Raw genomic sequence first — 12,323 nt, forward strand, 5'->3', positions numbered from 1 at the left:
CCATCAGTCTCTCTCTAAGGGTTATATTTATTTTTAAGGTACTTAATATTAAACATATTCTTATATTTGTATAATTATTTTTACAAATATTATTATATTAGTATTATAAGAAAAATATTTTTGCTATTCATTATAATAATTAATATTTAAAATAATAATTAATATTTAAAGGCCAACAAAGAGTAAATATAATATTTAGAGTTGGATTGATATAATATACATTGACAAAACCACATGGAGACTAGGGGTATATAGTTAAGAAAATTAATAAAATGACCGTATTTTTAATAATTTGTAATTCCAAGTTCTATTTTTTTATTTAATGATGTACAAGTATTATAAAGATAAATTTTTTTGCTATTGATTTGTACTACGTTATACATGGACGAAACCACGTGGAGATTAGGAGTATATAGTTAAAAAGAATTAAAAAATAATGTATTTTTAATAATTTGATATCCCAAGTTTTATTGTTTATACTACCTCCGTCCCGGAAAAATAGTAACATTTTTTATTTTTTTCTACGTATATTTTTTTAATATTAGTATTATATTAGTTTTATAGTAAAAATGAAAAAAATGCTAATATATTGAAAATTTTAAGGGGATTAACTATATTAAGTGAATAATATAATTACTAAATAAGGAAATGGATAAAAAAGAAAAATGGTATTGAGGGAGGAATTATTTATTTTTCTGTAGAATAATAAAATTTATATAAATTTGCTATAGTATTTAATTTTTTTAGTAAAAGATAATAAAATTTACTATATAGTTACGGTAAATTTTTTTTCCCGCACATTATTTTTGTCCAATTTTTTTCTCTCTATATATATATATATTTTATACACGGCTACACCAAAGAAAAAAAATAACATCGAATTTATAGAATCTAATTTATATGTTCTCCAAACTCAAGGGCTAGTATCACTGATAGTATACAATATAAATATTATATAAAATAAAATTTTATATAATACAATTATATAGAAAGTAATATAAATATTTACTTATAATTAAATAAATTAATTTTACTAATAAAAACTTTTAAAAGTATATAAATATATTTATTTATTGAAAAATATTTAAAATAAATTTTGAATGAGTGTCGTACGTAATATTTTGAATAATGATGGTAGTTGGTATTCAAATAGACCCATATTAACTCATATTTTTTAAAACATATTATTGTTATTATATTTTTATAAAAAACAATAATTAAACTTTAATTATTATATCAATATCAATAATGTGCTATCTAAACTATTTATTGGCAATTTTTTGAATTCTCGATAAAAATGGGCATAGTAAAACTCAAAAGCTTAAACCAAACGATATTATTGAAATTTGGCATGAAGTAAACGAATGCTTTTAACAGCGGACAGAGTATAAAATTTCCTACAATCTACTCATATTTTAACACACATTAAATTAACCTTTAGATTCAACATGCCAATTAATTCCTGGATACAATATTATGCGGGAAAAATAAATAAATAAATAAAAATCCATCAACTTCTTCGAATTATGGTCTTACCATTCTAATTTACTATATTGTGAAATTGAGATGATAACAACAATTACAATAATATATAAACGAAAGCAATATATTGTACCTGTAGTAGTTTAAGAGCAAGGAAGATCACTCACGCAAGGGTAGTTTGTTTCAGTCTCTTGGATTTTGGCTCTGCTTTCTTATCATCCTCCAGTTTTTGCCTCAAACTTTGCAGGTCTTCATCACTTACCTGGCCATTCAGCCTTCGGTTCAGCTCGTACGCTTCGTGCAATATCCGCTTGCATTCTTTGCTTGCAAGATCATGAGACACGACTACGACAGAGACAGCAGACAAGGTTGAGGTTACTACTTTTTTTTATCATCAGTGACAACTGTAAGAAACTATGTAGCAACATTGAATTTCAAGATCATGAGGACATATTAAAAGCTATGAAAAAAAGGATGATGCATTCTCGAAGGGACCTTCATTGATATTGTGCTGATAAAGTTGTAGAAATCTGAAAATAATGTGAGAGTGAAATTGATAAGAGATTCATGGCAACCTGGCTTGGGATAATCTTTTCCAATTATACATTTGGCTTTCAATTGTATGCCGGGAGGAGCTGTCCATGGCTCATAAATGTACTCCTTAGGCATGTCTGCAACCAAACCTTCAAGATGATGAAACTTATAGAGCAAAATGGATATAAAAAAAAGCATTAGATTGATATGTCACCTTTTAGTACAGGGAGGAAGTGCCTAATATAGTTGCCATTTGGGTCATATTTCTTGCCATAATTGATTGGAGAATAGATTCGGTTATACTGAAAAGAAACAGACAGTGGTATGTTTCAAATACTTCAGACTAAAGCTATGAATCAACTTCTATAAAAGAACAAATCAATGCCAGATTAAAATCGAAGGACTTGTGCATAAAACAAATGATTAGATGGTTTTGTTGAACCTGGTAGAAGAAAGATGAGCATGATAACCACAACCAGTTAGCATTGTTGAGTGACCAATCAGAATCAATAAGAAGTCTCTCAAAAACATCGCGTCCTTTCTCCCAATGTATGAGCTATCAGCATTCGAACAATGATTAGTGAAAGATTCTATAATCAACACCGCAGTTAAAGTCAAATTACCAGATCTCCTCGAGTTAGAAAACAAGCAACGCAGTGTCGAGCAAGATGGTGCATCCATCCCCACTTCCGAAGCTGTTTCAGCAAATGAAAGTTTTAAGGTTTTGCATGAGAACAAGAACGGCCAAAACTAGCAGACTGCATCAAAAAATGAAAACTGCATTGAACCTGAACCATTATGGCATCAATCCATGGAAATCCTGTCCTAGCATCTCTCCAAGCTTCCAGGAGTTCTTCATCAGTTTTCCATGGTATCTATAGTTATAAATTAAAACATACAAAATTTACACCGTGGCGAAACTCAAGATATATTGCATGATTGACGCTAGCATTTCGTGCATATAACTGAAAAGATCCTCAGACAAGCACTAGTTTAAAAATTCATTTTATGAGAGAAAATGAGAACACGGTGTTGGAAGCTAGTTCATTACATCATTTACTATGAATCATTAACGAAAAACTGAATAAATACTGTGTATTGGTAAGAGTACATGATCTTAAACAATCAGACAGGGAATAGTTTCAGTACCTGTTTGCAAATCCTATTGTTCTTCATTTGATCAAAATTAGGCATGCCAAAAGCAGCCGTGTAGAAGAAATCTCGCCATAACAACTGTGGGAATTCAGATATCAGTAGGGTTGGACTCAGTCACATTTACTGCAGAGTGATAATAACTAACCTGCCCAAGAAGGGAAACTGGTGGAGATGTGTGCTTTTTCACACTTCTCTGGACCTCTTGAAGACATTGGTAGAAATATCTGGAAGAGAGACAACCGAACTTCCAACAATTTGGAGAAGGGAATATTAGTTGGTATAAAGAAGTAAATATATAAAGATACTATATACAACTTACTTTTAAGTAAGGCGATAAAACAGTAGTTGATGGTTTGAGAAATGACGATGGATCTCCCTTTGGTTTTTCGAACTTGGCCACCCATTCCTGCAAATAAAGACCAGGGCATTTTAACTGTCAAGAGTACAAAAGGAACGAAAAAATCAGCACTCCATATATAGTGATAAAGAGAGAGTTGAGGTTTTTTTTTTTTTTTTTCACTGAATGAAATAAAAAAGTGTTCTCAAGAACTTTCATTCAGATCACCCGGCACAGTGTTAATATAGCTGACGAGAATATTAGTCTGCATACCTTGTCTGAAATTGATTTTCTTAATCTTCGCAATGCTTCTGATTCACCACCTTTGAAGGGAGTCTCGTCCTATGCATCAATCATCAATTTACAGACTTTTAAACAGGAGGATATTTAGAATATACGAGTGACTTCACACCTCTTTTGAATCCTCGTATCCGAGTTCCTTGACTGATGGAACTTCAGAGATTGCACAATTCACAACACTTCCAACAGGAGGAAGCCTGATAGGATCAGTTGAAATGGGAGATGAAGCCCAAGATGGTTCCCCAGCAAGTTTGACGAAAGATTGATAGCTCAGAGGTGGTGTGCCACCATTCTAATGGAAAAGAACAAAAGGAGTCAAACACACGTTCAAAGAACATCACTTTATTGTCATTTAGAATTTGTGAACACAGAATAATAGTTGTTCTTTCTTGACCTATGCTTGCCTTTTGTATAATTTCAGTAGGATTGAAGAGTGTGTGGCTCACAGGTGAGAAAAGTTCAACACCAGCAGCTGTAGCATATTTCTGTGGGATCAAACATTAACCTAATCTGCTTAAAAATTACCATAAAATACGCATGAAACTATTTGTCAACATAAGACATAACACACCATTTCCCCTGCATTTTGGGTTTCGAAGACTCCTAGTAAGATAATACAGATACATCAAATGTCAAAGAATTTTACCTTTACTCTATCATCCAAAGCCTGATAATATGGCTCCGTATCAAATTCAAAGCATAGCTTCTTTATGCTCCACTGGTACATCAGAAGGAAGTTGACTTAGAGGTGAAAAGTGTTAGAAGTATACTGCAGACCCCATCAATGCTAACTATTTACAATTTATGCTCTGCTCAGTACTGTCATTGTTCTATATAATTGCTGCTAGTGCTAGTTGCTCAGAATTCACAGCATAAAGATCATAGTTACACATTAAGCCAAATTCCAACTTAACTCCATCTCCCTCCACAATCACCAAAAAAAAAAAACGCGAAAAACAGCAGGAATCACCTCTTTCAAGCAGCGAATCAAAACCTCGCTAGGCTCACCCTCAAGCACCAGCAACCGCGAGCCCAACTTCCGGAGATTCAAGTCGAGATCCACCAGACTCTCGAGCAGGAACCGAATCCGATTCAAACCAGCGCGCTTGGAACCAGGCGAGAACGCATTCCGATCCGGCTCCATATAGTGCGGGTCGATCACAAACACCGGGTACAGAAAATCCGACCCCTTGGCAGCGTGCTCGAGCGCAGGGTTGTCGTGCAGGCGGAGCCCCTTCCTGAACCACATCAGCGAGCTCGATCTGGACGCCATTGTAGGGTTCAAGGAGGAAGGCAGTGAGAGAAGTGTAGGTCGCATTGATTGAATGAAACGGAAGTTGTGGCAATTCAAAATGAGAGAGTTATTGGCTTTTAAATGGGATACGTATTTCCCGCCTCCCAGCGGTTGGAACTAACGTGCGCGGCATTAAGGATGACTGAGGTGGCTTGCTAACTACCGTTACTAAGAGCACTATCGTGCGCGGTGCGCACTAGGCGCAGGTTAGAGGAACCACCATGAAAGTGGCCGAGAAATAGCCACGTTTCGTTTTAATTATTTTTAAAAAGTTTGAATAGGGACTCATAATTGGATATATTTTCAAAAAATATAAAAAACGATGAACCGCCTGTTCGAACGGCCGGTTACGGTTCGAAAATTTAGGAGCCGAAACCGAACCGTGTAACACCGGTTTGGGTTTCGGTTCGGTGGCGACCGGAACGCCGGTTTGAAAGCGGCGAACCCTAATTTCAAATCGCTCTCTGACTGGTAGCTCAGGTCCCTGGAATTCGAGGAAGAACGTAGGTAAATCTCTATTCAAGGTTTAAATATTTCTATCATCTTTGTTTCCTGTTTTTCGCATTTTGAATGTAATTCTGGATTTTTTGTCTGTTTACTTTTCCATTTTCGCCTATGGGTTTGCGTGCTTCTGTCCATCCTGCTAACTTTCATCTATCGATCTTGAATTGAATCTTTATTTTCCTCTACTCTTATTTGTAATCTAAGAAATTTAAAGATATGAGTCGTGCAAATTGCTTCACCTAATATTTGATGAGACTTAAATTTAAACAACACCATACTGCAGACACATTGTATCAATGAGTCAAAAAAGCCGGTGAATTTGTGATGCTATCCTCACCTTAGCTACTATGATTATCGTATAGACAATGGTGTTTGTCATTTTGTCAGAACTCTTGCCATTTTTGTTGTCTATTTTGTGGATGATCCAAAGTTTAGCTAATTTTGCGAAGCATGTGAATTTTATGCTCGAATTTGATAGTATCATTTTTTATTCGGCTGTGATTTCTCTAGGAATGGCTGGGAGTTTGGGATTTCTGATCCTAGGACTTCCAGTGTTGACTTCGATTTGTGAATCGGCCATTGTCAGTCCTGTGTCGGAATTTCATCGAGCTGCTGCGGCGGAGCTCTTCTTACCCATTGATGGGTCTTTTGGAAGGTCCCTTTTAAATCCTATCTACACCACTCACGCTTTCTCCGTTATTTGCTGATTGTAATTTGAATCTTGTTTTGTTCTGTGGTACGTTCACTACTTGATCCTGATAAATTTGGCGGTGCTCGGCTGTGTTTGCATGGAAGGAGGGAAGATTTAATCTTGTAGTTTATAGCAGCATGGACACTGTAATTAGTTTGAAGAAGAATGTCTGTATCTCAAATGGAAATAGATGTTAAATGAACTCATTTTCGTCGAAGTAATTACATGGGTTCTTACTGTTGCTCTAATGGGACATGATTGGTAGTTGCCTTCTTTAGTGTAGAGTGAACATGCTAATATGCTATTGATTCCAGTTTATGTGTTATACATGTTCTGCCCTTCATTCTCTTTGGCTTTTGGAAGGATAAGAACTCCCATGCAAGTTACTCTACCTATTATCTAGGATTTTTTTATTGCTCTTGGTGTTTTAGATATTGTGTTGAAAGCATATAACTTTTCATTTACAGTTCAAGATAATTGTTCAGCTTACCTTTCTGTTCCTACTCTCTCAGCCTGGAGGATACATATGAGGCATTAAGGACATATGATGTTCTAGGGATTGAAAAGAAATCTAATGTAAGACCATCTGCCTGTAATTTGTGGCCGATACCCTATCATCAACTTCTTCAGCTTTAAAGGATTTATTCTATGCATTAAAAGCGAATGGAATACTCAAGTGTGAGCTGAATAATGTTGCTTTTGAGGTATGCAAAGTCCACACCCCTTTTCTTCCTTAAATAAAAACTTGGTGGAATGCAATTTTTTTTTACAACTTTCTTCTATTGTGTACAGGGAATTGAATCTAGATTTAAGGATTCTCTAAAAGAAGCCAATTCACTTCTTGACTTTTACTACTCAATAGGGAGTTTGGTGCTTATAAAGGTAAGAAGATTTCACTAAGGCCTTCCTTGATGAATGAATTTTAGATTTACACATGCTGCTTGTATGGGAAAATTATATTCAACTAGTGTCTATTCTCAAAGGCTTAAAGAGTACCACCATTCTTCTTCTTATTCTTCTTATTTGTAATCTCCTCGTGCATCTTTTTCCTATCTTTGATTTTTCCTGTTATTTGGTTTCGAGTTTCATTTTGTTTATTGTGTGTGTATATGTGTATATATATATATATATATTTCCCTATCAGGATGCTTCTGGCTCTGACATTCATCTCGAAGATGCTGACAAAGTTTTTCGCTCTGTAAAGGTAAACCATGGATATTGTTGTGTCTTGGCTCAATAATTTTGCTCTGTCCTGAAGATGTTGCTGTATTTAGGTTTTTCATATACCTAACTTGCATTTGTTTTCTTGGCAGACTCTCAGTGAGAGTGATGGGCGCTGGCGCCATAGTTCCAACAATCCCGACTCCAGTAATGATGCTACTGGTAACTTATATGGCATTTTATAATTGGGGATGTTTTGGTTAAACATCTTGCATCGTTAGTTACTTTCACCACTTTTTGGTTCCACAAATGAACTGTTTGTCTACCTTTTACCGGGGATGTATTTTTCTATATGCTGAATGTTGTTAATAATCCTTTATCATTTATTTACAGGGGCAGCTTTAGAAGCTCTAGCTGGAGCTATTTCCTTAGCATCTTCTGAGATTGATCAATCTCTGGTTAGTATATTATTTGTTAATCTGTTTCCCACTGATTGTAACATTATTTTCAAGTTTGAAAAATGATTTTGATACCTTAAGTTCTTAGTTGAGATTCCATTTAAGCGTCTGAGCAAACTATGCTAATTCTATGGTTCTTTTTAAATATAATAATTACCTACTCTAGTAGTCGAGGATTAATAGCCAATAACTGAAAAGCACCCTAGGTTTCATCAATGGCCCTGTTTAGAATAATCAATTCAATTTTGCTCACCTTTTCTTTCTGAACTTTGTATTTTCATAATCTGTATTTTTGTCAATGTATCATGTGGCCATCAACTCTGTATATAAAGTGCGGCAAGAATGGTCCATTTCTCTACTTAGTGTTAATTGATTTCCTCTTTTCTTTTTTTTTTCTCTTTTATATTTCAATGAAGCATGTATATTGGAAATTTATTCTTTATATAGGTTTAATATTCTGATCAAGGTCTGCTTTTCATGCCAGATTACCACATTGAAAAATGACATCATAAAGCTTTTTGATGGCATCAAAAGATATGGTATGTGTTTTGTCTTCACCTCTTCACTTCTATTGCTTTGTGTGCACATTTTATTCCTCCATACACACTTGAATGTTTCTTTAGTGCTTTTTTCATTTTGAATACTGCTGCAATTTGCATTAATGGCACATGGTCTTGATGATTTTATCAATTCCTGTAAACTATTATGGCAGGAAGTAAGCAGATTCTAAATTCCTAACCTATTTCTTTTTGTTTTAAGTTTCAATACTAGCAATCTGGGGCTTTGATTTCTGTTGTGCCTGTCTCCTTTAATATTGCTCTTAACTATAATTGAGTCTGTTGTAACTTTTAATATTCTTAATTGGATGGCAGTAGCAAATTGTACTTTGACAAGAGCAGGAGAGTATTTCTGAACTACTTGTGTGATATAAATATGCTCTTGTTTGTAGATGATGGCAGTTGTTACTTCGATGAGAAAATAGTTGATACACATGGGCACCAGGGTCCCCTTTCAGCCTCAGCATCAGTAGTTCGTGGAATCACAACTTTTGCAGCAGTTGCCTCTGAAAATTTAAATGTATGTGTGCATACCGGATGCATTGCATTGTGGTTCCTATACTTATTTTAGGTTTTTAGCTAACTTGTGATCTCCCGGGATTTCACAACGGTAGCTTCCAGGTGAGAAAATTTTGGGTTTGGCTAAATTTTTCCTTGGAGTTGGAGTTCCTGGAAGTGCCAAAGACTTGTATTTACCAAATTGATGCCTTGTCTTGCTTGGAAAACATTAGGTATGTCTTCTGCCCTACAATTATCTGTATCCATCTTAAGGTTTTGTTTTGTTGCTTTCTGAAGCACATTTCACATAAAACTTTCCAGTCAATGCAATATAACTTTGTCGCATTGGAGGTTTGGATTTTGAGTTAGGATTTAAATAGTAAAAATTTTGAATTTAAATAGTTGTATGATGTGATATAAATAGGTGTTATGTGATGTTTTGAACGTAAAATTGATTTTAGTATAATATAAAAAATGAAAAAAATGAAAAATAGGTGTTTGATTTGATGTTTTGGGGAGAAAAAATGGGATCTACAGTGAAAATTAAATTCAATCCCCCAAACAATGTATTTCTAGTTAATTGGTAGATTAATACTCTCAACAACATAAAATATAGATAAAATAAAATAAAGGATTTATTTGATTTGTATTCAAATTTAAATTTTAATTAAATTGTATTTTGATTTCATTATTGAAATTATTATATTTGTACTAATAATATTACCACTAAATAGTAAAAATTTAAATTTAAATTATAAACTAAACAAACTCGTGTAAATAGTTCAAAATATAATTATAGATTTATTTGAGTGTTGGCATTTCTAGTGACACTACGAACATTCCTCCAATATTATAACTAAATGGTCAAGATGATGGGTATAATTAAATTTATATATGTTTAGAAATAATAATAAAAATATTGGTAATTTGTTTGATATGTTTTGTAGTAAAAACTATTTCACAAAAAACATTGAAAATTAACCATGAAATAAAAAATAAAAATAAGACCATTTATTTAGATAGATTTGTCTAAATGGTTCTTACAGTTTCAAACTGCCAGCTTTAATTTATCAAAATATCTAAGCGAAATTGAATATTTCGAATCACAATTTCGATTTTAATTTTACACTTTCAGTTTCAAAAGTGCTATTAAAAAACTGTTATGTTTATATTTATTCATTTTGTAAAAATTAAGTAATATATAAAGTTTGTTTAATTGTAGTTTGAAATTCATTTAAAATAAAATTTGAATTTTTATTAATAATACTTCCTCCGTCCCACTTATTATGTCCACGTTGTCGTTTCTATCTGTTCTATATTTCATGTTACTTTTTTTTTTTTTCGGAAAATGATTACATATCTTAGTCAATTTTAAAATTTTCGATTTATAATTTTTAAATTTTAATTAGATTAATCAGTTATTTTAATCTTAATTTATAATTATTTATACTAATATATTTTTAATTATTTACTCATTATATTCATTTTAAATTTTCGTGTCTATGGTAACTCAGACACTATAGAAGGGACGGCGAGTGTACTAATTATTTTTTATTAAAAGCGGTAGAGAATAAATACAATTTGAAATTACAAAAAAGAATAGGAATCAAAACCGAACTGTATGAAATGAAAATCGGTTTCGATTTCCATTTGATGAACCGAACCGGCGGTTCGAAATCGATTGGGAAGTGTAGATTTAGTACATCTTCATTTTTGTCCTTTTGTAGACAATCATTGTTAAAATATCCAAAATTGGAAGCAAATGTGGCTGCAAAAATGTATAAATTATTAATCATTGGTACTTACCACTTAGACAAATTAAATTTAAATGTACTGACAAAGCAATAATTGATACACAGCATGGGACAGCAAATCAATGATTAATTTTGCAGAAATAAATAATTAGAAGTTGACTCTACATTTAATTTTATTTATTTTGAGATACTACTGTTAAGAAGAATATTTTTAAGAAAAGAAAATTAATTTTTGGGGGATAAAAGAAATTGCATCAAGATTCCATCGTACATGGGAATTACCTGTCATGTTTGGTAAAATTAAAATTTCTCTCCTTGTCATCAAAATTTTATTATTATTATTATTATTATTATGATTTTGTCCGCTAAATTTAAATACAATTATTTTACATTTCGCACCAAAGATATACTCTCTTTGTCCCGTTGAAAAGTTATCATTTTTCATTTTCGTCTGTTCCAAAATAAGATTATCATTTTCTAATTTAGTAATTGTACTACCTACCTAACATAATAAATACCCTTACAACTTCCACTATATTACACAAATATCATTACTTTTATATTACACAATACTAATAGGGGCATTTTCGTCATTTTCACTACAATCCATTATAATATTAATATTCAAAAATCTACTTGCAAAAAATAAATGACAACCTTGCACCGGGACGGAGAGAGTATATAGTTTTAGTTGAATAGAGAGAGTAATAATTAATTTGTCACTATGTTTTTACTTACCTTATTTTATCAATCATTTAATAATTTTTCATAATCCCTACAAAGCATGTTAATATTCTTTCAGCACACATGGTGGAAATAACTTATAAAATTTAGACAATAATATATATATATATATATTGTATTATAATTCTTTCTCATATCATTTAAAAAATAAAATAAAAAAAAACATTGTTAATATTTAATTAATAATATAATAAAATACTGACAATATATTATTAACACATTCAACACATTTCAATAAAGTAATATAAAATGGTGAAATAAATTAAGCGCTATACAACACATTGCTAATACTTAATAAACAATTTATTTATTTAAATATAGACAAATATATTTTTTAATGTTAAATTAAAATTTATAAATACTAAATATATGTGAAATTACTGAATTACTCTTACAAAATTTAATTTGTTGAGTGTTCCCCAATAGCTGTTGGGATGATTGAGATTAAATTAGTACTCTGATAGCCTTATTTTGTAAGGTTGTTGATGTAATATTTAAAATTAAAATAAATATTACATATTATTTTTAATAAAAACTAGTTCGATCTAAGTTAATAAAAATTTAAATTACAAATGAAGACTAAAATATTATAGCTCATAGACAAATGTGAGTTCTTTTTTTTTTATTATTTTAATTTAAAAATATTTTAAGGTAGTTATTAAATGGTTGGCATAGATATTTGATATTGAAAATAGATATTGATCAATAAATTATGTAAATAATCTAGAATTTATATATATATATATATATATATGAGAATAATCATGTTTTTAATAAAGACCCAAAATCAAGAATATACAACATAGTTGGATACAAAATCCTATCATTTAAAAAAAAAAAAAAAAAAAACCCAA

General features: G+C 31.7%; 2 protein-coding genes across 3 annotated transcripts; one reads left to right on the forward strand and one right to left on the reverse strand.

Moving 5' to 3' along the window:
- Positions 1 to 1,492: 1,492 nt before the first annotated feature.
- LOC127254595 ((6-4)DNA photolyase) lies at positions 1,493 to 5,166 on the reverse strand. Of its 2 annotated transcripts, XM_051279788.1 has the most exons (14): positions 4,779 to 5,166; positions 4,455 to 4,526; positions 4,213 to 4,293; positions 3,921 to 4,100; positions 3,782 to 3,850; positions 3,491 to 3,577; positions 3,317 to 3,415; positions 3,166 to 3,249; positions 2,805 to 2,891; positions 2,640 to 2,711; positions 2,459 to 2,572; positions 2,231 to 2,318; positions 2,058 to 2,153; positions 1,493 to 1,827 (listed from the first exon to the last, which is right to left on the reverse strand). In XM_051279788.1, the coding sequence occupies exons 1-14, from the start codon at positions 5,124 to 5,126 to the stop codon at positions 1,646 to 1,648; spliced, it is 1,659 nt and encodes a 552-aa protein (XP_051135745.1). In that variant the 5' UTR covers positions 5,127 to 5,166; the 3' UTR covers positions 1,493 to 1,645. The 2 variants fall into 2 exon arrangements, with proteins under 2 accessions (XP_051135745.1, XP_051135746.1); XM_051279789.1 differs by lacking the exon at positions 4,213 to 4,293.
- A 952-nt stretch (positions 5,167 to 6,118) lies between these two features.
- On the forward strand, positions 6,119 to 9,177 carry LOC127254405 (dolichyl-diphosphooligosaccharide--protein glycosyltransferase subunit 2-like). The gene is made up of 10 exons (XM_051279497.1): positions 6,119 to 6,261; positions 6,810 to 6,889; positions 6,958 to 7,001; positions 7,090 to 7,179; positions 7,442 to 7,501; positions 7,611 to 7,680; positions 7,852 to 7,916; positions 8,401 to 8,455; positions 8,866 to 8,993; positions 9,088 to 9,177. Exons 1-10 carry the CDS (start codon positions 6,119 to 6,121, stop codon positions 9,175 to 9,177), a joined length of 825 nt encoding a protein of 274 aa, XP_051135454.1.
- The last annotated feature ends 3,146 nt before the right edge of the window (positions 9,178 to 12,323 follow it).

The sequence above is a fragment of the Andrographis paniculata genome, unplaced genomic scaffold, assembly GCF_009805555.1.
Source record: "Andrographis paniculata isolate CXL003 unplaced genomic scaffold, ASM980555v1 Contig52END, whole genome shotgun sequence".
In the NCBI taxonomy this organism is placed as follows: Eukaryota; Viridiplantae; Streptophyta; class Magnoliopsida; order Lamiales; family Acanthaceae; genus Andrographis; species Andrographis paniculata.